Source organism: Aptenodytes patagonicus, chromosome 1, assembly GCF_965638725.1.
Source record: "Aptenodytes patagonicus chromosome 1, bAptPat1.pri.cur, whole genome shotgun sequence".
In the NCBI taxonomy this organism is placed as follows: Eukaryota; Metazoa; Chordata; class Aves; order Sphenisciformes; family Spheniscidae; genus Aptenodytes; species Aptenodytes patagonicus.
The window spans coordinates 188793418-188819082 of record NC_134949.1 but is presented as its reverse complement, the minus strand read 5'-3'; the positions used below and the strand labels follow the sequence as shown (position 1 = coordinate 188819082).

Here is a 25665-nt window from a genome sequence, read left to right as displayed (position 1 = left end):
AAACAATTGTTCAAAAGCAAGTACCTAGAACTAGAATTTGCTCAACATTTGTGAAAGAAATTGCCATCATAGTAAAGCTACTATTCAGCTGAGTGACAAACCTAGTTGTGGTTAACTACAAATGCTTCTCAGTTGCCTAGTGTTTCTTCATCTTTACTTTGAAAACATTGTATAATGTTAAAAACTGCTAGCATTAATTTATGACAAGCGTAGACTTTTGTTGAAGCAACCCGTGAGCGTGGCACTGTGATTCATTCACTACTATAGAAAGAGTTACTCTATACAAAAAATCTAGAAGAGAATTTTTTTTTGTGTGGCTTCTTTGCTGTAGTTAACTGATAGAGGAGGGGAACTTGTTTTCACACTATAGAGTAGCCTATCCAGTTTTGTTTGTGTTGAAATAAAGGGGAAAAAAAATTCCATTTGTATGAGAAAAAAAATTAGTCTTTTAATTGTTATTGAAAGAAATAAGATTCAGTCAGCATTTACTGAAAATACTGTTGTTCTTATTTATGCTCTTTTCTTCAAACATTCAGTATTGAAGAAAAAAAGATAGGAAAGCTTCCAAGTTTCAGTAGATTCCAAATAAACATAACTTCTTCAGCTTTTGAGAAATCCTCCATCCCAAATACTGTATTTTCCATGGTTTGACTTGAAGCCATAAACGATACAGGTGTGCCTTTAAAATTTTCAATTTATTTGAAAGTGTCAGGAATAGGAAAATTACATAGACATTTTCATTTATATAACTGGCTATTGTCTCAAGATCACAAAACCATTTAAGAAGTGAAATCTGCAGGGTGCTGCTTTTGCTGCTTTTAGTGACTGTTTTCCTCCTCTTAGTACAATTTCATGCTTTGATGGTATTCCAAAGTATTTTCCTTTTTCTTTTGTTCTCATCCTAAATAAAGTTCCTGTATCCTCATCTTCTAATTTATCTACTTTCACTGCTTCTATTCTTTTATTTATTAATTTCTATTTTCTTTATATATATTCACCTCCTGGTTATCTGCTCTCATTTTGTGTTCTTCTGGGCTACCTATTCTGTTTCTCAAAGGGAAGAAGCTGATGAAATGTGCACTTTTTCATCTTTTCTGCTCTCTCTCAGGTGCTAGAGATCAGCTGAGCGGCAACAGATTATTCATTTTTATTTCTCAGAGGGATCAGAATGACTGTGTACTCAGCTATAAGCAAAATGTGATGAAGTGGTTTGGTTGGTTGGTTTTGGTTTGGTTTTTTTGTGGTGTGGGTTGGGTTTGTTTTGTTTTGTTTTTTAACATAAACTGTGGTGTGTATAGGAGGATATGCTGCATTTTTAGGTAACCAACAGATAGTGATGACCCCTGAGGTGGTTACGTTCTGATTGTACCTCTGAAGAAGCTGTGTTTCTAGTTAGTGTTTACAAAGTGGTTGTACTTGAAATGTACTCTTGATACAACCAGATAGTCTTCGAAGCTGGCTGTTTCTTTCTTTAGAATACTTTGTCAATGAGATCCTGTGGTACAGCATGTGAAATCTTACCTGGACTCCATCGTATGTTGGAAGTGACAATATTTGTGCTTTTGCTTGTGTGCCTGCCCAACTCTTTTCATTCACTTCTTTTCCATAACTGGTATCGCAGAGATGTATGAAGCATCACAACTGTTTCTCCGAAAATGCCATTTTTATCATGCTTTAGAATGTACAGTACATGAGTGATAGAAATTGAACATGACTGCCTGATCAAATTACACTTTCCTTCGCCTGGGGGCATCTGTTAGTGTGTCTAGATATTACAGTGTGTTTGCTTCATGGTGTTAACAGTTTTGTCTTTTCTGTTTTGCATCTGTAGCTGGAAGGGCCATGTGTTCTGCAAATACAGAAAATACGCAATGTTGCTGCACCAAAGGATAATGAAGAATCTCAGGCTGCTCCCAGAATGTTACGTTTACAGATGACCGATGGACACACGAGCTGCACAGCTATAGAATACAGTAGCATGTCAAAAATAAGGTGAACAGCTTTGAAAATAAGGTTTTGCTTTAATACTTAAATATCCTTAAAATAATGGAAGTGTCCTTAGTAATATATGGAAAAATTGCTTGACAAAACAGGTTTCCTTCTCAAATTTTGTATATAAAGGAGAACCTTAAATTCAGCATGCAAAGGTGTATATGAATGTAATTTACAATACCGTTTATGCTGAAGTACATAATGGAAGAAAGTGAATTTTTGCAACCATCTGCTGAGTCAGTTGACAGGGCACACGGCATTTTGGATATATGCAAACTTCAGCCAAATTCCCGGGTTTTATTAGTAGCAGACCTGTTGTCTGACTTTGGTAGTAGGAATGTTACAGGCCTGATACACCTAACTTAATGCAACTAGTGCTGCTTTACCATGGGCAAGGCTTTAACTTGGATTGAATTAGTAAATATTTCTTCAGTTAAAAATAAAGGGTAAGAGAGCTAATTACTGTTGAACGTGGGGGTTTTTTGTGTTTGGTTATGAAGATGCTGAAAACGATCTCTAGTGTTTGGAGTCATGGTGTGCTTTGCTCTTCACTCTAGTTCAGATTACTTTGATTTAAAAAAAAATCTTCTTCCTCTCTCTGCTAGCTGCAACAGTTAGATATAGATATAAACTTCATTTTTAAATGTCATCTTTTACTGTTAAAGTACTCCTTCTGAGCAGGAGCCAGCTTGCAGTTTAGAGTGATGCTGTCTTAAAAGGTAGAACACTTAATGGTATTTTAATTTTAACTTGAGCCAGCACAACTTGGAATATCATATTCCTACGTGAATATATCTGTATGAATGTATATATATCACAAAATACTTAACAAAGAACAATCAGTAGAATACATAATTTGAAAGCCTTTAGATAAAATCTCAAAAATGTCAGAGATGTGAGCTCTTTTTTTCAAGTAAAGTTGTGTGAAAATTTAATTTGTGTTGTATGTGGTTGTTTCAGATTTGGAGTTGGACTATTAACCTGGAATAATATGCTGGTTTAGTACATAGTGTTTCTTTAAATAAATAAAAAACACAGTTTTCTTTTAAATGACAGTTCTTCATGACTAGGGTTTCCATGTACCCCTCCCCCCTTTGCATAATTGTCATTTTTTGCTGTATTTCTTTCTTGTCTATTTTTCCTGATCTCATTTTCTTTGCTTTTATCAGAACAATACTGAAAATCCATTAATATTGCTAAGGTTAATGCCACTAGTGCTGAAATTGGCTGACTCCACTGTGAATGTTCCTCACTGTGTGGTATGGTCCTATGATTGCGACAATAGCTTTAGCATATTGGTTATTGTCGCTCAGTTGAAAGGTTATAACTGACTTCTTCTGCTTCTCACAAGAAAAATCATAGTTTTCAGATTGTGCTTCTTGTCATATCTTTCAATTATGGGTTGGAGATGCGTGATTCTTTTATGCATCTGCTGTTGTTTTTCATAGGGTAGAGTCACATGAAAAGAAAGTAAGGTACCGCCTTGTGGGGGTTGACCAGAGAGAGCATCCGTATGTTTTTAAATGAAGGAGTAATGAGCACTACAAGATACATGTGTTTTATATTTATTCTGGTACAGTCCTGGCTATTAGTAATGTATAGAAAACTTCTTTTCTAACAGCTCTTTGGTTTTTCCTAAGTTAAATGTCTAAAACAAACGTGAGCATTAACCATCTGGAGATCCTCTATTTATTACATATAAGTGCATCCTAAGATGAGGAACTTAGCTGACTTTGAGACATCTTCTGTTAGCCTAAACAAATCACATCCTTAGTTTGGTATTGTTAAATTGGATTTTAACCAGACAGACAATTGGCAAACATTCATGTCTGTTAGAATCTAATTTGCAATATGGCATTTTTGTGTAATGAATGAGAAGTGTTCCAATAAAGCTATTGAAAAGTACTGTGCATACTGAAGGTATTATTGCAAATGTTTTTGATGCTAATTTTTATTATGAAATATGATAATGCTAGCAGTATAATAAGAGTAGAATTTTATATGGTTTTGGTGGCAGAATATTAATAAACGTATTTGAAATATTTGGCTTTGTTTCTACTTCTAGCCTGAACACTCCACCTGGAACAAAAATTAAGCTTTCAGGAATTGTTGAAGTGAGAAATGGATTCTTACTGTTGGATGACAGTAACACAGCAGTTCTCGGAGGTGAAGTGGAGCATCTTATAGAAAAGTGGGAATTACAAAGGGTGAGGTAACACCACTGGAAATGCTTGTCTTACAGGATGCATATTACATTTAATGACATCAAGCTTAATGTGTTGACTGTGAACTTTCATATGATAAGCTTTTAGAACTTTACTGTCCCACTCTTTTTAGGGATGCAGCCAAATACATGCAATTAGGTCTTTTGTATAATGTTGCAAATGAAGGAATTATAAGCGATCTTTGCATGGGAACTGATTCCTTTTGTAGTCTGCAAGGATTGAAAACATTAATCAAACATATTAAATTTATTTTAGTGCAGTCATGGGTGGTTGCTTTCCTAAACAGTGTGTTTGGTACCAAAATGTTATAGAATGATGCCTTATACAATTACAGTCTGCAGACTATATTTTTGAGGCAAAAAAAATATAGTAAGTGTATTGTATAGAAAGTGTAAGCATTGAAGTTGGTACCCTTAAATATGAATTCTGCATTGCAGATTTCATTAGCGCTTTAGGTAAATTTGTGATTAGAAAGACAAATTGGAGGTTTTAGAATCTTTCAATAAGCCATAAATGCTTGTAAGACCCTTTACTGCATTTTAGCCTGGTTCCTGTCCCAGTAGAACAAAAGTTGGTGCAGGAAGACTTTTTCATACATTTCCTCACAAATGAGTGGAAGATCCTAGGGCAGGAAGTTGTGACCCTGCTATAAACAGTCGAAATACTTACTGGATCAACTATCACTACTACACACACACCTCTCTATATTTTTACATCCACGTCTATGAAACAGAGTAGCTGCCTATGAACACGATGGTCATTTCTATGTAAAGTACTTCTTGTGTTGTTGCCGATACTAAGTTTGGCACAGCCATTTTTGTTACAGCTAGCCTTCTTCAGTGTTGGTTTGCATTTTATAGATTTGAGCAAACTGGGCCAAAATTTATTTGAACATTTGAGTTACACAGTGTCCACTGTAGTAGATTCTGTTCGGCATCCTTTTTTGTGCTTTTACAGTTGAAAACAGCTTTTTAAAAACATTCCTGGTTTTAAATGAAGCTGCCTGTTTGATTAAAAAGAAGGTTCTGGGGCCAACAGCAGAAACATCCCATTTTATTGTTTCTATTCACATTTAGTATAAAGTCTTGTGAGTTCTCTCTCCGGTTAAAAAACACTAAGTTTTAAGATTGATGGGGATGGAAGAGAGACACATAGAAGTAACACATTCTTAAGAATGCCATCTAACTGGTAAGAGAAGGGTCAATAGAATCAGTTAGCTTTATTGGTGATATTTTGGACAGTCTGTTTTCATGTTTCTTCTATTTCTTCTATCTAAACAAATAAGTTTGTTTTTGAGGTCGATGTCAAGAAATAACTCGGAACACGTTCTGTTTACAAGAAAACAAACCATTAATAGCCATTGGTGTGCTGCTGACTACAACAGCTTTCAGCACTTGTTAGCCAGTTCTGTTGGCTTTATGTGATATGTTTAAAAAGGAGGTAACTAAATTTTCACTGATTTACTCTGGTAAGACAAAGTATAGAAAGTTAACTATTGCCTATTGCTATCCCCTCAATTCTCTGGTTCCATCTTGCAATTTGCCAGAGTATTGTTTTCTTTTTCTTGTTGACCAGCTCACAGCACATGATCGTGTTCCCAGCATGAATGTGGCCATGTCAGGAAAGCTGTGGGTGACAAGAAATCGGTTTGGACAGGTGAACCGTGGCCACTGGAAATCATAGTTTCAGTTCTGTATCTGGACTGACAGCTAGACAGATAGGGCTCAAACAAGTCTATAGAAGCCAGATGCTACTTTGATAGCAGTTTCCTCATGAACTCAATGTTTCTGTCCTGTTCAGAAAGCTTTACAGAAGAGAATGGTTGACAAATAAGCAAGGTTGTCAACTCTCAAAGATATTTAAGCGAGGACATTGCCACTACTTGTCTAATCTTGCCACTGAAGCTTAAATGAAATGCTGAACTGTGTTTGCATAAAAAGACAGGAAACTTGTATTTGTGTGACTACTTCAAATTACTTGTTTTGAAGCCAGGTTTTTTTCTCTCCACTACAATGTTTGAGAAGTATTAATTGGGCTTCTTATGTAGATGATGAAATAAGTTTCTTTTATACTTATTTTAAAAGTTAGTGCTATTAAGTCAAATAATATTACAAAACTTTAGAATTAAAGTTGTTTGTCCAGTCTTAAATTATTGCTCTTGCAACTACCAGTCAGCTTCTAGTTGCATAGTTGCATTACCGTTTTGTTCCATTCAGAACAAAGTTTGAAATTGCTTTTGGGAGGAATCAAGTTTTAGTAATGAAAGACTTGCACTATGAATATAGTGTATGTGGAACAAATGCAGTATTATCATACTGCATGTGGAATAAATGTGGAATTTCTTGTAGCAGTCAATTTTATCATAACGTAATTCTTGCCTAGAAATTTCAATTTTTTTTTTAAGTGTCCCTGTTTAAGTGACAGTAAATAAATAAATAAGGAGTAAATGAGAATGCTACTGTGTGATCTTTTTTCTAGACTATTTGGAAATAAAAGTTAATGTGTCGTGGACTTCTTTAGGTGAGAATACAGTTCCAAATAATTATTGCTTCATAGTGTTCCTAGTGTTCTGGTGGTGACTGGTGTTTCAATCAGTGAGGATCAGTATCTGCAAGATATTGCTGGTGCCCTTCTTATGAAGGAAGAGTACTTTGTATTGGTATTACTCAAAATATCAGACGATATGTAAGTGAAGGCTGAAGCAAATTTTCCTGAGATGATTGGTGAGACTGTTTGGTAGGTCCTTATATTTTAAAAACATAGAATCTGTCAAATTATGGCTTATCTAAAAGTGAAGTTCTCTAGTATACTTAATGGTTCTTCCATTTTGGTGAAGGTGAGGCTAAATATTGAGGTATCTGATGGGAAAAGGGAGTAGTTTTATGTACACTTCAAAATTCATATTGGAAAGAAGTGTGTGGGTATAATAGTATATCATATCTAGGAGTTCATTCTCAAATTGTAAACCTTTGTTTCTTAAGAGATCCCCTAGGAAATTTTTTTTTAATGTCACAATCCAAATACAGCAGAAAGGGTAAAATAAGCATACTAAATGTATTTATAACAAAGTTTGTTGTAAATGATAGTTACTGCTGTGCTACAAGCAAATTTAATTGTAAGTTGAAAAATATTGTTCTTGTTGCCAGTTTGCTTTTTATTTGGTGCAAAGTGAAATTTAATTTCCAAAGCAGTTGTTCTCAGCAGACAGTGCTACCTAAGAAGAAAGTGTCAAGGCTGTTACTTACCATTAGGCAGAGTTCTTTCATTCTGGATAACAATTTTATGCAATAAATTGTTATGATTCAAAATCCGTGTAGCTGAATGTTAGTAAATATGCAGTCAATCTTTAAGCGCTTTTTTGCTACTTGCCAAATTACACGTTTGAGCAGTAGTTTGGAACAGTCTTTTTCTTGTATGTGTTTCCTTGATTCTGATTTGGGAAAGAAAAAAAAAAAAGGTGTGACCTTAAGCTTAAGCATGTTCTTCCTGATTATAGGACATGAGGAATTAACTATGATCAAATGCTCGAGTTCTTAGGCTATCATATAACTATTTTTATTATGATTTGATTCAGTGCTGGAGTTCATTCCAGAATTGCCTACATTTCTCTAGATCCAAAAAAAAAAAAAAGTGTAGGGCTTATTGGACCTAGAGTCCCTACCCTGGGGAAGCGAAGAGGCTTGGTCATGAAATGACTGTTGTACTGTGCTGTTTCAGTTAATAGATAAATCCAGTCGGCGGACGGTCACGAGCGGTGTTCCCCAGGGCTCAGTTTTGGGGCCGGTCTTGTTCAAGATCTTTATCGATGATCTGGATGAGGGGATCGAGTGCACCCTCAGTAAGTTTGCAGATGACACCAAGTTGGGCGGGAGCGTTGATCTGCTCGAGGGTAGGAAGGCTCTGCAGAGGGACCTGGACAGGCTGGATTGATGGGCCCAGGCCAACTGGATGAGGTTCAACAAGGCCAAGTGCTGGGTCCTGCACTTGGGTCACAGCAACCCCATGCAGCGCTACAGGCTTGGGGAAGAGTGGCTGGAAAGCTGCCCAGCAGAGAAGGACCTGGGGGTGCTGGTTGACAGCCGGCTGAACATGAGCCAGCAGTGTGCCCAGGCGGCCAAGAAGGCCAATGGCATCCTGGCCTGTATCAGAACTAGTGTGGCCAGCAGGAGTAGGGAAGTGATCGTGCCCCTGTACTCGGCACTGGTGAGGCCGCACCTTGAATACTGTGTTCAGTTTTGGGCCCCTCACTACAAGAAGGATGTTGAGGTGCTGGAGCGTGTCCAGAGAAGGGCAACGAGGCTGGTGAGGGGTCTGGAGAAGAAGTCTTATGAGGAGCGGCTGAGGGAACTGGGGTTGTTTAGCCTGGAGAAAAGGAGGCTGAGGGGAGACCTCATCGCTCTCTACAACTCCCTGAAAGGAGGTTGTAGCGAGGTGGGTGTTGGTCTTTTCTCCGAAGTAACAAGTGATAGGACGAGAGGAAATGGCCTCAAGTTGCGGCAGGGGAGGTTTAGATTGGATGTAAGGAAAAATGTCTTTCCTGAAAGAGTGGTGAAACATTGGAAGAGGCTGCCCAGGGCAGTGGTTGAGTCCCCATCCCTGGAGGTATTTGAAAGACGTGTAGATGAGGCGCTTAGGGACGTGGTTCAGTGAACATGGCGATGTTGGGTTGACGGTTGGACTCGATGATGTTAGAGGTCTTTTCCAACCTTAATGATTCTGTGATTCTATACGGGAAGATATGAGCGTGCTACAGTGATCAGCCCTTGGTTAGCCTGTAATTCTAAGGCAGCACTTTAAGTGAACTGATTGAAACTAAAGCAGAAATTGTTTTATGATTTCTGCACTTCTATGTGCTTTGTTTTGAATAATTTATTGAATACTTTATCAGTGTTTTTTACTCCAAGGCATGAAGAAAAGGATTTTTAATTTCTCTTTTCACCCTTGAAAGGAATTAAGAACCATAATAAATATTATGTTACATTTTATTAATTATATTTATATATTATATATGTATATATGTTATATATTATATAGTATATATTATATATAATTATATATTATAAATATACATATTATTATATATGATTATATATTATATATATAATATAATAAATCATAAATGATTTAGAAAATGGTCTTTGGTTCCTGAATAAAAGTAAGTAACTTGAAAAGAGTGGACCAAAAGTTTTGGTTTGGGTATTAGTTAGCCAAATTAATCTCTTACTTATTTTAAGAAATTCTCTGATAGTATAATGGCTTAAAGCATATTCATGTTTATGCTACAGTTCTCACATGATGGAATTAAATCAATTTTATATCAGGGTAATAAATATATAGGTTAATACCATATATAGCCTTAAGTAATTAAAACTTTCTTTGCCGCTGGGGAGTAGTAAATGATGTATGTAATCATGCATGACTGTCCCAGTGGGGAAAAAAGGGACAATAAGAAATGAAGATGGTGAAACAGATGCATTATAGGAAATACAGTTTTGAAGCATTTTAACAGCATTAAGGACCTGTTCTTCCTTTTTCCACTTCTGTCTGAAACAAAATATTTCTGTGTAATATGAAATAATACATAACCAAATGTCGATTCCAGTGAATATCATTCTCTTGCAGGTTGCTGCTGTTGTCACAATTTGTAAAGAAAAAGTGTATCAATGTCCTGGTTTCGGCAGGGACAGAGTTAATTTCCTTCCTAGTAGCTGGTACAGTGTTTTGGATTTAGGATGAGAACAAAGTTGATAACGCACCGATGTTTTAGTTGTTGCTAGGTAGTGCTTACACTAGCCAAGGACTTTTCGGCTTCCCATACTCTACTGACTGGGAAGGCTGGAGGTGCACAAGAAGCTGGGAGGGGGCCCAGCCAGGACAGCTGACCCAAACTGGACAAAAGGACATTCCATACCATGTGATGTCATGCTCAGTACATAAACTGGGGAAAGCTGGCCGGGGGGGGCCGCTGCTCAGGGACTGGCTGGACATCTGTTGGCAGGTGGTGAGCAATTGTACTGTGCATCACTTGCTTTGTGTATTATTATTATTAATAATAATAATAATTTATTTCAATTATTAAACTGTTTTTATCTCAACCCACGAGGTTTTTCTCACTTCTACTCTTCCAATTCTCTCCCCCATCCCACTGAGGACGGGGGGGAGGAGGAGTGAGCGAGCAGCTGTGTGGTACTCAGTTGCCGACTGAGGTTAAACCACAACAATCAACTGTGAACAGATATATTAATGCAATGTTTTACAAATCTATCTTTTTACTGTTGTTGGCGACTAGTAATTTGTATTATTTGAGAATGCTTTGTTTTCAGGCCTAGGTCACTGATCGCCTGATTGTAGCTAAGAGTTTACAGCACTTCTAAATTACGTATCAGTAATTGTTATGCTTATTGTTATGGTCTTTATGATCCAAAGATCTGTGGATCAATTTAGCATATGTACCGTAGTTTTCATAAAGCCATAGGGGAAATTTCCTAGTGGCACAGTATTTTGTTTCCAACAGTGGCAAAAAGAGATGTTTTTTAGAGAGAGCGCACAGCTTGAACTCATACAGTCTTGGCATTCAGAATTGTTGTATTATGTTTTATCAGGGGATACAATCCTGACTAATCCTTTTAGTACTTGCTTATGCATGGGTTCATGAATTTCACAGAATGGTTGAGGTTGGAGGAGACCTCTGGAGGTCACCTGGTTCAACACCCCTGCTCTAGAAGAGCCAGCTAGAACCGGTTGCCCAGGACAATGTCCAGACGGCCTTTGAATATTTTTAAGGATGGAGACTCCACAACCTCCCAGGGCAACCTGTGCCAGTGCTCGGTCACCCTCACGGTAAAAAAAAGTGTTTTCTGATGTTCAGAGGGAACCTCCTGTGTTTCAGTTTGTGCCCATTGTCTCTTGTCCTGTCACTGGGCACCACTGAAAAGAGCCTGGCTCCATCTTCTTTACAGTCTCCCTTCAGGTATTTGTGTAGATTGATAAGATCCCCCTGAACCTTACCTTCTCTAGGCTGAATTGGTCTGATCCCTTTTTAAACGTGTTGAAACTGTATGCCTTTACAACCCCTAGTGGCAGCAAATTCACTGGGCGCTGCGTAAAGAAACATCTGCTGCCTATTTGTGTGCTGCTTTGTTCTGTTAGTGTAGATTTTGGTATATAACTGAATTTTCTGCATTTGCTGTATGTGTTGCCTTCATGATTTTGCAAATTTTTGCAATGTTCATCTTGCAAGTCTCATATACTTTCTGAAATAGAGACATCATATAATCTGTTTTCTGTTTGCAATATATTAAGCAACAATTTTCTTTTACAGAGTTTAGCAAAACACAATAGGAGTAACATTGGAACGGAAGGTGGCCCTCCCCCTTTTGTACCTTTTGGGCAGGTATAGTTTACTTCTCTCTGTCATTTTGTAAAAAAACTTGTATCATGATATTTAGGGGACCTGGTTCCAGCTGGATAAATGCTATCAAAACACCTTAGATCATGATGACTTGGATCTAAAAAATGTGCCTGTTTTAAAAAAAAATTGCATTGATCCTGTCACTTTGTTGTGCCAATTTATATTTAACATTTTTCCTCTCAGTTTCAAACTTAAAATTTTATTTGGTATGTGTAGCCTTTGACTTTTCTGGTTAGATCTTGTGGGCGTTAACATAGTCCCCTTTTAAACGCCAAAGGTATTTACAAGAATTACATTACATAGCTACATCATGAACTAATCTTAAAATGTAAAAGTCATTCTTTTTGGCCTTTCTAGCAGCCAAAGGAGTGTACTTTCAGCAAAGACACCTAGATGTTCTAGGTGTACCTTTTTGCAACATACTCTTTATCTGAAGTTGTGCTACTCTAAGGGAACAACACTTTATTTTTTTCAAATGAGAATAGGCAGAAGAGTTAATTAAAACTTTCTTTTGCGTTTTCAGAAATGTGCATCTCATGTGCAAGTGGATAGCAGAGAGCTTGATCGCAGAAAGACTCTGCAAATGACAAATACTGTAAAAACTGTTGTGGACAATGATGAATTTGAAAAGCAGAGAACAGCTGCTATTGCAGAAGTAGCAAAGAGCAAGGAGGTTAGAATGCATGTGTTGCAGCATTTTACTTACTGTGATTGATCTTTTCTTGTTACTTTAAGTATTTCTTTCTTAAATGACAAACGCTTTCTGATGTTTGCCTGCTTATAACTCTACTCACGTATCTTTAAAAAGATGAATCAAAAATAGAGAGTCCTTTTGGATTGATGGGTATGTTCTTATTTTAATAAAGCTAATAAATGTATCATAATGTTTTATTTTAGATGTGATTTTGACTTGATACCACTATTAAAAAATGTGTTTTTTACAATTTAGCTAATGAGATTTAAGTAATAAATACAGGTTATCAATTTTCATCTGCTTTTTTCAAGTCTCAAAACCCCATGATTTACTGCATGCAGTCTCGAAAGAATATCTAGGAAGTTTAGTTCTAATGTGTCCGGTTTTTATGTCCTCCCTTGGTTTTCCTTTTAGTTTATTTTTCAAATTTGCTTGGTAAGTCATAAAAACTAGAATTATATACCCTTTTTACAGCCTCATTTGGGCATAGGGGAAAAAATACCTACGTAATAAATTAATCTTTTTTGTGTGTGTAAATTAGTGCTTTATTTGTTGATGTGAAACATAATCATAAAAAATACAGCTGCATCAAATTTACTGCACTTTTTCTACTAGCTAAATATTAAGGTTTATTTTCATAAGTTCTGTTTACTGAAATGTTATTTTTTGTGCTTATCTAAAGACCAAGACGTTTGGAGGAGGTGGTGGTAGTAGCCGAAGTAATCTCAGTGTGAGTGCTGGAGGGAATCGAAACAGGGAACTGTTCCAGAAAGATAAGATAACAAAACCCGAGGGAAAGAATGAAGGTGTCTACCGAGAACTGGTAAGGTGGAAGACTTAAATGGAACCTTAAACGTGTACTATTAAAAAACAAAAACCCAAATGTAACAAAAATAAAACCAGAAGACCCTGAGGAATAAGGGCTTTCCTTTCAATTTATTTTGAAGTCTGTTTAGAATACTTAGGGTGCTTTTGTACCTTACTGAGATAGTTATGAGTTGCAATGTGATTCTTCTTAAAAAAAAAAAAAAAAAAAAAACACCAAAAAAAAAACCAACTCCCCCCCCCCCCCCCCAAACCCCCCCCAAACCCAAACAAAAATTAATGTCCTCTTATCCAGTAAAATTTAAAACCAAGTCCTCACAAAAGAAAAGTAGTAGTATATGTGGTATAGGACATTACAGTATAGTTTTATTTTCTTGTTTAAATAAGCTTAACAGTTTTGCATGTTAACACTTATTAATTCATTTTAGGCAGGAAAACTTTCATCCTTCAATTTCAACACATCAAATAATATTTTAATGTAGCTTTTCATCTGAATTAATTTAATATTTATTTTAAGAATCTGTTTTAAACCATTTCTTTGACATTGAGAAACTGGTAGTCTGATACTTAAAATAACAAAGTAGAAATACTTTTGTTGTGACATGGGAATGTCATGCTTAAATGGTCACAAGTAATGTTTCCTTTTGAGTAAGGTGGGTTACTGTTGGAGAATCTTAACTGTGCCCCTTAATCCAAAACATCGCTTTCCAACATATTTCATAACTTTATAATTAGAGAAGTGTTCTTTGGGATCACTGCATTGAATTAAGTGGGTATAAGGTGAGCAGTTATTGAAGTTTTTGTTTTGATTACTTCAGCAATCTAAAAGTTTATGATGGAGGAAGTATTTGTTATCAAGAACAACTCTGGAGAGGAATTTCCAAGTTTGCAATAACAATTAATGATTCTGATTTGAGCGATGAAAGCAGACTGAAAGAGGCATCGCAACAATGTAGTAACTCAGTAAACCAGTATTAAAATATTGATTATAAATATAACTTATTTATTGTTGATTATTTTCCACCTTACTTATTGTTGATTATTTTCCACCTTACTTACTTTTACCAAAAGTTTAACAAAGAGAAGAAAAGACATTTAGGAACAGTAACTGCCTGTTATAATTTTGTTTGTATAGTATGTGTCATCATCTCGCAGCAGGGAGAGCCTCCAGCAGTGCTGCCTTCAGCACTGTGCTCACAAATGTCAATGTAGAGTTGTAGAAGCACAAGCTGAAAGGACATCAAGAGGTCATTTAGTCATCCCTCTGCCCAGTGTAGCACCAGCAGTACACCTTGTCATTCTTGACAGCTGTGTCTTGACCTAAATAGACTTCAAAAAAGACCCCAAACAGACAGGCAAAAACCCCAACAAAAAAAACCCCACAAAATTTAAATTGAGTAATTGTTTAAAGTATTATGTTTTGTGTTTTCTTCTATGAACTGCAAGAAATTTGTCTTACATTGCACTGTAAAATGGCGGTACTTCCAACTTATCGAAACACAGTATTACGTTGTTTAGCATATCTAGGTGCTGCTTAAAAGAAGCAAGTATGAACCCACTAAGCCTATGTAGAAAGCCTTCTTCTGTTATAATTAATGATTTTTAGACCTTAACGCAATGGATAACAAATTTGTTTTGTCTTTTTAGAATTGTGACATCAAGTAGATTTGATTGTTGACTTTCATGTATATTGTTGACTTGCGTGTGTATTTAGAAACGGTTAAAGGTTTCTAATCCATCTGGTGTGTTACCTTCCAAGAAACCTGAAGCACTGTACCTTTACCTACAAAACAATAAACAAAGTAATTTTTCCTGTTTATTCGTAGACACACAATAGATTGTGGAGGTCAATCATCCTCCTCTCTTAATAGTTCTTACAGATATGTCCTGCAATTTTCTTTCTTTCCAGTTTTGTATAGGAGAAGCAAGATTTGTGCTGTGTAAATGAAGTTGAAGGGAGAGTTTTTGACATCCAAAGATACTTAAGATACTACCTCCTTTCTCAAACAGTCTTTGTATCTGGGAAATTGCTGTTCCCTTGGGTATCAAATTGTGACCTATCCAAGATTATTTTTTATCCATAGCTGAGAGTACAGGTACTGTATATATGAGTCTTCATTTCTTACTGGTCTTTGAAAGTAGCTGTCATGCACAGAATTTCCACCACTGAAAGGAGGTGATGCAGCAGTAATGGCTAGAAGTTCTCTTCTCATCCAAACCAACTACTTACCTACAAAGGGGAGAAGAGTGAAGCAGATTTGCTGAGGAAGTACTTCTCTCTGGACCCCTGTTGCTATGCAGAAGAATCTAGGAGAATGGCCCAGAGGAGGAACTATTATATTCTGTCATTAAAACATTACTTAGGCAACTTGAAGTCAAACTCAAGTGGGATGATGATTCCCTGTAGACACTGAGGTCATGTTTCTGCCTCATTGGTCTTCAAAGACCTTTTAAATTGCTATTCCTTTACTTAGTCAGTCTTCGGACAGTGCCCATTACAGTGATTTTTGCATAGCTAAGTATAGTTACGAAAGTTATTTGAGTTGTTGTATCTTCTGGCTTACTGTATTGAGATATCTCTGTATTGAGATAGCAACCTCAAACACTGGTTTTGTGTCTCTGCCGGCAGAAGGAGACCTGCTCATATCTGTTGTTCCAGAGCACAGTGTGTAGCTGGAATTAAGACAAGAAGTGAACGTATTAAAACATCAGGAGAAATGAGGAGTGGAGAAATTATATCATAAGACTGTGGAAAACAGGGGAGAGGAAGGGTTAAATGTTATTTGTTGTACAGCTCTTGTACAGTAGTAATTTAAATCATTATAGCGATAGAAGTTCATGTTCTTTTAAGCAGTGAGAGAAAGAAGGGGTTGTATATCTTGGAGGTTAGATTCCATTGGGTTTGTTGTTTGGTTTTGTTTGTTTGTTTTGGAGGGTCACAGTATGACTATTTTGGAACCTGTAGACAAAATGTTATGTTCATGGGACTCCGGTTAAGAATGTATTTGGTTACAGCTGTTGCAGTAGATGGATAACTGGCACTATTTTGGTTGGGTATGGGATGAGGAAGGCTAGAGGGCCTAGTCCCATGTCATATTTAGTGCATGTAGGTCTGTCCGCACTGGAAGAGGCAGCTCTCACTTGAGTGCTTTAAAGCACAGTGCAGAAGTAAGGTTATTTTCTGTAAGTAATGCTCTGTGGTTCCTGCTTTGCCTTTTTGTCATCATGCTCTATACAGTTTAGAATAAGAAAGCCTGTATTTCTGCAGAAGTAAACTGTTTGTATTTCTTTGCTTTCTTCTACAGAACCTTTAGCGATTATATTTTCTCCATGTTTTGAAAAGTGTATAACTGGGTTTTGTATTGTCTGTAAAAGTTGTGAAAGGGTTCAAAGAGGAACAAATGGCTAGTTTTTCTACCAGTATCACTTTGAGAGATTCCTTTTAGTTTTCATCTCAGAGAAAGTGTATTACAGTCTGTCATACTATTCCAGTGTGCAGCAAAGGAAGGGGTAGACTACGGGAATTTGTGCTTGAAACCACATAATATTAGAACTGAAAACTGATGAATTAAAAATCATCATCATAATAATATTAAAAATAAACCCCTCTGCTAGCCGATTGTTTGGACCTAAGAGAGATCGTATGTGAAGATTTTACATAGAACTGAAATATTTATCATCAGTGAAATATGAAATAGTGTTTCAATTAAAAATTAATGAAAAATTAAAGTCAAATCTAGTGTTTTTATAGAGTGTCTGTTGTATCTTATGATTAGTTCTGTACGTACCTTTTATTTCAGGTTGATGAAAAGGCTCTAAAACACATAACAGAGATGGGTTTCAGCAAAGAAGCAGCAAGACAGGCACTTATGGATAACAGTAACAACCTAGAGGCGGCATTAAATTTTCTTCTGAACAGCAGTAAACAGAAACCTATTCAGGGACCACCACCTAGAGGTAAAACTTTCAGAGAAATGCTTTAAAACAGTGTTTACAAGCAAAGGAATTTGTGTATGGTGGATTACTAATGTAGTTATAGAAGGGCATATCTGCATAGAATGCATTGCAAACCTGAAAGCAAATATTTAGAAAAGGCCTCTGTGTATTGTATTCTTGTCAAAATTTTTGAATTTGAAGTCACAGATTTGAATATCCTTAAATGGAAAATATCTGTATCTGTTTTGTCCGTCATAGAATTTTTTAAAGACAGAAAATACAAACATTTTATGAATCAAATAAAAAAAGTGTGTACACTTTTTTATTTATTTATTCCCCAGTCACAAATAACTTCTGATGTTTACAGGTAAAGGGAAGGGCCGAGGCCGAATAAGACCTGAAGATGAAGAAGAGCTAGGAAACACCAGACCGTCTGCACCAAGCACGCTGTTTGATTTCTTGGAATCCAAAATGGGTACTCTAACAGTAGAGGGTAAGTTATTGAAATTAATGTATCTGGAACCAATATTGGACAGTGCTGGTGGAATTTTTTTCCTAACTTTGTCATCTAGAAGGTGGTTCCTAGAACTTGCTCCGCAGTTAGCCATAAAAAAACCAAGGAGTGCTAGAGAGCTATTCATCTCCTTTCAAGAAAGGTCAAATAAACCGCACTGCGGTGGTTTGTACGTCTGTCTTGATTATAGAAGAGCTTAGGGTGTTCATTTCAAGCTTAGATGTCTAAAAAGTCAGTAATTTTGAAATAAGGTGACATAAATCCCAGTTTGTTAATCTGATTTGATAAAGGCTCTTGCAACTTTAATGTACTTCCATGTTGTTCAGAAGTAAATAAAGAAAAAAGCTATAATTGCAGTCCTCCTTCTCCAGTTTATAAACAGCATGTTTTGCATGCTGCCCAGTTAAGAGTTTAGTAATTGTGGTAAGTGTAGTTGTTTTTGTATTGCCTCTCTCTGGAGGGGGGAAAAAGGAAAAAATCTTTTTGGCTGCTGTAACATATTAAACAACTATTTTCTCCTGGTTTTCCTGTTTAATAACTAAGGACTGAGGGAAAGGTAGGCTTTTAGAAAGAGGGAAGCCAAATAATCCCTCAGATTTAATGCAAAAGATTTGGGATTTTTCTTTAATGTCCTTTTAGTTACTTTTCTTTCTTAAGAAGCCATACAAGAATGTAGTCTATGCACCAGGATGTCTGTTTAGGTCTAAATCATTAAGTACTTTGGAAACGTTAACAGACACATGCATTAAAAGAAAAAAGAGGAAATTCCATACATCCTGAGGTTCCTAGAGGCTGCTGTAATATTAAAGTAAAACTCGTGGTAAGGTCGGTAATAAATGGAGATCATTTTTTCTTTTGGGTATGGCCTTGGAGGTGTGTCAGTGGCCAACACGAAATGAAATTATCTGCTTCCATTATTTAACATGAAGGTTTTGTGATGGAGTTGTAATTTTTTTCTCCCTATAAAATGACACCTATCATAAAGGGTGAGAAAAAGGTCATACTAGTTCATATGAACTGTTTGATATTTTGGAGTTTTCTAAGGAATGAGTACATTTAAGGAAACACTGCATTTATATGTAATTATTTTTTTAACTTAAGTTCCAAAATAGTCTTTGTCGACTGTTAATAATGGACTCTTGCTTTGTGTATTTTCACTGGATTTAGGATTTAAAAAAAAAAAAGTAAGGGGGGAGGAAAAAAAGTAATATGGAAAAAGTGGAAAACAAGCTTGTGGTAAATGAAAGTTGCCCTGTTGGGAAAGGTACGAACGGCTGTAATGTCAGTAGGCACTTGCATCTGAAATGCAAGTAGAACATCCCCTTTGTTCGGGTTAGTCAAGTGAGAGATCTTCTATTGAATGTATTATTTTTGTTTGTAGCCTGTATGTATTAAAAATGTGTAAATATTTGTCTTTTTCTGCTATAGCATTGAATTTAAGGTTAGTTGTCTTTGAGAGTCATTATTGAATTAGAAATGAAAACATGAAGCCATGTATACTCTGTCAGTGCTTCTAAACCCCAGTTTCTGTGAGAATTATTAGGACTGTCTGCTTTCCATTAAATGCATGGCATATTTTTTTTCAAGAGTTATTATTGTTAGATCTTTCGGATGTTTGAATCTGCACATTTACAGTTGCTACTTGCATAAGCAGTATAGCATTTTGCATTAATGTATTTGAATACTTTTTGCAGCCTGTAGCAACTAAAAGCGTATTTAGGTGGAAGGAAACACACCAGTCTAGAGATTCAGTTCTTGGAGCTGTACAGAGGATGCCTTTATCCAAAAAAGAGGAAGCAGCAGCAAAGAAAAAGGACACACGTTTTGTCATAGAAAACTTGCCTTAACAAATGGGCTCAGGAGTTAGTTCACTAACTAGCGAACCCAGGGGTCTCTTGCTGCTGCTAGTAGGATTAGATGCACTGTGAGTCACTAAACATTTTATGACGTGCTAAGCTTTAACTATGAACAGAAAGGTATTTGCATATAAATGTGATAACTTATAGTTCTTTTGATAGCAAATAGTATATTGTTGCTGTATCTAGGTTGAGTTTCATTGCAACAGTGTCTTTTTTTTTGGCCTGCAAAACAAGTGATTTTAAATAGCTAAATATTGTTTTATATTTTAGTTGGGTCTAGGTCTTACTAAAACAGTTCGTAGAAAGTGAACAAAAAAGTTGTAATAGAGTTCCTTTTCTTATGTATGTTGTTTATAGTTTGTTTATGGTGAGTAGCCACAAGTTTATGGCTTTCTTTATGAAACAAAGCTAGTTGTAGATCAAACATTTATATCATGAGTCTTCACTGTTTCTGTCAGAAATTTAAAATATTTAAAGAAAATACCTGTCAAATACACAAGCATTCTGCATTAGTTGATATAATTTTGTAAACTGTTCAAGTAATGAATATAATCACGTTTTCAAAAGCATGTGTAGGGAATTATTCTTGAGATATATCTTTTGGCAACTCATTTCATTTACCAAAGATGAGTTAGATTTTTACAGTAAAAAGAAATGAAAACACTTGTAGTGTTTTTCTCTTGCATTACAAACACTGTTTTTTTTTTTTCTTCGGATTAGTTTTGTGCTTATATTGAGAGATTAGAGAAGGCTTTTATGTGTGACTGAAAGGCATTTAAAGGAAAAATAATAGAAATAACCCGTGTGGGATATATGCCTTTCTTATTGTCAGTAATTTCATAGTAAGTAAGTAATAGTAATTTACCGAGAATTGTGAAATGAGTGAATTGCTTCTTTTAAAATGATATTGCTGATTGATAGTGTTTGCTTAGGTGGAGTTTTATGATCCTTTGAGTTTAGTACATATATGTAGCCAAAATATTGTAGTGTACTAAAGCACAGTGTTATGCGAGTAAAAAAAAAAAAAAAAAAAAAAAGGTTAGCATATATACTTCAGTTTATAATCTTCAATATTGTGTTTTAAAGATAAATATGCTTTGCTTTTGTGGGTTTTTTCCCCTCTTAAATAAAAATAAAAAGATTCTATAAATGTCATAAGAAGAAAAACATAATTCTATGAAAACTTTGTAAAGGCTTTGTACTCCTTCAGTTGCCAAAAGTTCTAGCATATTTCCTGACATGACACACAGGGTTTTTGGTTTTGTGTGTTTTAACACTATGCTGGGCTTTTCTAGCATTCTCTGAATGATCAATATGCAATCTGATGTACTATTGCTGAGTCATGCTTTTCTGAAAAAAAAACCAACCTTGTTAGCATTTTTTAAGAGTTCAGAAAGTGTTCTGCTTATTTTTTTTTGGAAAAAAAAAAAAAAAAAAGAATATTTCTGCCTGTTTTCTTTCTGAAGAAGTAATAATACATGTTCTTGTTCTTTCTGTTATTTGGAAATCAATGGGCTTTACAGTGGTTGCTCAGTCGCATTTTGTTAGTTTTTATTTTCCGTATTGAATTATCTAGCCCATAGGATTGTGCCTCTGTTTCTATGACAGGTTTTATTTTTATCTTGCAGAGTCTACTTCAAATGGATTTTTCAAGAAATACATAGGCATATCCTGAATTGCAAGCTTTTTCTTTTAGAAGTGTTTTTTTTCTTTGCCAAGTTTGAGAGAACCTGTGCAGTCTGATGAATTCAAACACATCTTAAAATCATTTATTGAAAGTGTTATTTTTCTGCCGTTTTTATGCCTCTCTGGTTGAAAATAATCTCATTTAAATTCTTAATGATTAGTTGTCTTAAGTTCTATGCAAACTGAGATGAAGTGAGTGTTAACAGTGTTTGCAGAGTGATGATGTATATGCAATGATTACATTTACCACTGAGAACTCTTTCGTCATGAAGTCTGCATCCAAGTGTTTGCAGAAAACAGGATATATACTACTAGCACCTTTTTAATTTCATTTGATCCTGTCAGTTGTTAGCAGTAGAGACATGTACTTCTCTCTTAATATTAAAAAAGTAGTGGTCAGAAATGAAAGACACGTCAGGGAAACAGCTAGAAACAACTCAAATATGTAATGTTACATAGCCAAGAATACGGTCTCTTCATTGATTTTTCTGCATAGTAACTGTACTAAGGAGGGCCCAGGCAGGCAGGTTTTTCTGCATTTATGTGTAGCATAGTACAGCCTCCATTCAGTATAAAATAAGACTGATTGTCCTGCAGTACTTCTGGCCCCTTGCTGTCCCATATGGTCTCTAAAATCCCAGCTTGTTTTTTAGATATTCAGAGATGGCCTTTGTATAGGGATAGTGTTTTAAATAAATGAGCACACTCCTACTGTTACACTAATGCATATGATCAGGAGCATATGATTACCTGGAATGGCCATATTTATCATTATCGCAAGCATTAGGCTTCTATACCCTTCAGACAGATTGTAATTTCTTCTAGATGACTGAGAGTCTATGTAGAAGCAAAAACAAAAGGCACTTCTGCTGAACTGGGATAAATATTTTTTAATTCTGTACCGTGCCACACATTTTCTTCAAAAACTGCCTATGTGATCTGGGGAGAAAGTGTCTGAAAAGAATCGTTTCTTTTCAAGCACTCAGAGGATTGATTTGCTTTTCTCTGTGCATCCCTCTGTGTTTTTCTTATCTACTGTTTCTAATTGCACCTGAAACCTCAGTATTGTTGAGAATTTCTACATTCACTTCTGGATTTGCAGTAACCAGGTTGGGTGGTTCTGTTTTTGAATAGGAACTGCAGAACAGTTGTTTAATTTCTTATCTTTGATTTCATACCTTTTCATAGTTGGATTTAGACCAAGTAGAAAAATATTTGTGGATTTAAATACCTTTGTATTTTGTTTAGGAGGTACTTCTGCTCCTTTTTAGAGATAGGACAGCACATTAAGCTTTTTGTTTGTTTGTTTTTAAAGAAGTATAAATTAGTTATAAGAAAGTAAGGTGGTTTAGTCTTTTGCCCTATAAGAGGTGTCTTGTGAGGTTTTTTTACGTCGTGTCCTTTTTTCAGAGTTAATGAAAATTTGTTTTACGTAATTACAGCTGTCAAAAGTATTAAATACCTGACTCCATGATCTGCTAGTTCTTTAACTGTAAAACATAGCATATAGTAAACATACTTTATTTAAATGAAATGCAAAGAATTAAAACAAACAAACCCATAGTTTTATACTGCATATTTATTTATTTATTTTTCACTGTGAATGGTTGGTGATACCTGTGGAAATATTTCTGTGTTGGAGTTAAGTAGTTTGAGTTTTGGTTGGAGAGAGAAACCTGCTGACTGTGAGATAACAAAAATGGTAGACAAAATTGCTGTCAACTAGCTGCCTTTGCTTGCACTTGGATTATTTCTGCTGCTGAACACAGAAGATTTTTTCCATTAATCATCATCTTATTTTTCTTTCGTTATGAGGAATGATTCATCTATCTTTGCCAGCTTAAATAAGTAAACACAAGGATTATCAGGGAGAACAAAACAGTGCCAAGAGCTCTGACTATAGAATTAAGGAATAATGGACAAAATGCTGAGAACCAGGCACAGTTCAGATATTTTCTCTCTTTTTGGTTCTTAGGGACTGAGAACAGGCTGGTGCTTCCATCTGCTCAGGATCCAAAGCCACAAAAGCTTTTGGCAGACATCTACATCTTTGAAAGACTCAAGCAAAGATCAACTTTTTAATAATTATTTCTTTATTTGTTATTAAATGGGGTGGGTGGTGAGAAATATAACAATGATTTTGGCTAGAGCATTGACCCAGGACGTAGAAGGCCAAAACCTTTTCAGTTTCAGATTGTGCAGAATTGCCTCTTCAGTCCTCCCAAGAGACAGGCTGTGCTTGGGGTGGACATTTCGTGCTCTTCCTGTTAAAATGAACCTCCTGTGCAACAAACTACAACATTAATGGGATCGCAGAAAGAGCAAGTGGGAGGTGGCATGTCTGTGTAGTCTGTTAATAGAGCCACTTCAGGAGAAGGGAGGAAGTCATAGGCTGAAATCTGTTTCTTGCTCCAGTAGTTAGGCTTTGACTGAAATACAAATTTAGACATGCAGTTTTGATTTAAAGGTGGTGAATTAATTCTACTCCAAGGTTAATTATTTCAGCAATTAAAGATCAGCATTTTTAAAAAAACAATTTTTTGTTTCTAATCTGAATTTTCTATACTCTGCTTCTAACTGCTGTATAATATTATGCCTTTCTTGCCATATAGAGAGCTATCAAAATTTGCTTTCCTAGACGATATTTATAGGACATAATGGACCTGTATGTTATCCATCAGCTGTGTTAGCTGTGTGGGTTGAGCTTTTCTAGCCTCTGATCAAAGGCTTTTTTTCCGGACTGCTTTCTCTCTTTTCTGAACAAACTCATTTATCAATTTTCTTCTTCAAATATGCATCCCATAAGTACAGACCATACTCTTGTAGTGGTTTGAATGATGCTGTATAGCATCAGTATCACGTGGACTCTTGCCTCTGCTCACTCTGCGTCTTGAGCCTCCCAGCTAATTTAGCTGCAGTTACCCTTATGTTCTCCGCCACCAGTGTTGTCTGCGGGAGATAAGTAACAAAAGAGGTGCTGACTGTGTAGGAGGGTTTGCAAACAATTGCCTTTGGCAGAGGTTTTCTTACTGTCTCATATTAACTCGACCCCAATCTCCCTCAGAAGAAATAGGGCTTTATCGGAGAGTAAGCATTTATCGCAAGCAGAAGGACACACACCCAAACTCTTAGGGACCCAGCCCCAGAGATCCCCCAAGGAACAGGGCATTTCTGTGCTTTCAGATTTGAATTTCTGTCCTTCTCCTACTTAACTGTTTATGCTTGAGGTAAGCCAGGATGCGTGATGTGTGTGGGTTTTTTGTTTTGTTTTTATATGGTAACATTCTTTGGACAATTTGGGGCTAGTATATCTTGTCTGATTTCAACAGTCTTGTTTTAGTCCATTATGATTTGTATATTCCCAAAATAAGTTAAAGGTTTGAAATAAGTTGGTAGTGCAGTAGAATATAATGAAAAAATTATTTGTTTGATTTCTTGGTCACACATTTTATTTGAATATCAGGGAGCGAGGGAACTTGGGAGGAAGAAAGAGTCTGACCTTTTGGAGTTAAAGGGAATTTGTAACATTTGGAATTTACCATTTAGTAGCTGTGTTTTCAACAAACACAGTGCCCTGTTGACAGTAAAGGATCCAAATTATGAAATAGCCATGTCTATTATGCAGCTTTACTTCTAAAAATTGAATTTCAGTCAGTGTTAATTGTGAATATCAAGAAAAACAAACTTATTTTTGTTGTATTATGTTAGCATTGTGACATATGAGACTTTTGTATTTTTATTTTGTCAGTAACTTCTCTTTAAATATATGAGAGAAAAATATAGTAAATTTCATACATTTAAAGAGTAATAAAAAAAATTGCCAATTTTTGTTTCAGTCCTTTAATCCTGTAAATTCAAGTTTGTAGTGAATACAACGGCAAAATGTTTTGGGGTTTTTTTGCCACTTCTTTATGAATCATCCTCCTCAGCTTGTATTTATTTTGTTTCAACAGAAACATGAACTCAGGTTCCAGTTCCTCAGTGTTACTACATTTTAGAAAGAATGATATTGTTATTTATGTAACTTGACAAAGCTCTTGAGTAACTGGAATTTCATTCCATGACATGAAGTGTGTGCAAATGTATTATTAATTTCCTTCTAATTTTTTAATCTTTTGGCCAATACGAGATAGAACATACCCTGGCGGTACCTGTCTCAAAGACATGTTTTCATAAAGTTGCATAAAAATATAATTCAAGTTGGAAGAAGAAACCCAAATCATTGCTACCGATGTGGGAAGGGCTGCTGTCTTTGAGTTTAACCACGTTATTAAACATGGTAAAATCCACGGGAGAGAGCTACAGGAAACCGTACTACTTAAATTCCATTGTGCATGGAGCAGTGCTTTTAAAATTGCATTGGCTGGGATTTCCAATGGCAGCAGGTCCTTCTGGCTTCTTGTAAGCAAGGGAATGTGATTGGTTCTGTATGGTCTTCTTGGGTCATCACATACAAAAACTAAAATGAGTAAAATAATTGAGTGATGGTTTCAAACTGAAAAACGCTAGTTGTCATCTTAAAA

At 35.9% G+C, this 25665-nt stretch overlaps 1 protein-coding gene across 2 annotated transcripts in view; it reads left to right on the top strand.

Moving 5' to 3' along the window:
* Positions 1–25665, top strand: part of TDRD3 (tudor domain containing 3) — a 121038-nt gene that overhangs the window by 61196 nt on the left and 34177 nt on the right. For both annotated transcript variants that reach the window (XM_076363119.1, XM_076363127.1), the window contains 7 exons: positions 1832–1992; positions 4058–4199; positions 11539–11610; positions 12152–12301; positions 13005–13145; positions 16948–17104; positions 17451–17576. In XM_076363119.1, the coding sequence (XP_076219234.1) occupies positions 1832–1992; positions 4058–4199; positions 11539–11610; positions 12152–12301; positions 13005–13145; positions 16948–17104; positions 17451–17576 (949 nt within the window). The remainder of the gene's footprint in view (positions 1–1831; positions 1993–4057; positions 4200–11538; positions 11611–12151; positions 12302–13004; positions 13146–16947; positions 17105–17450; positions 17577–25665) is intronic.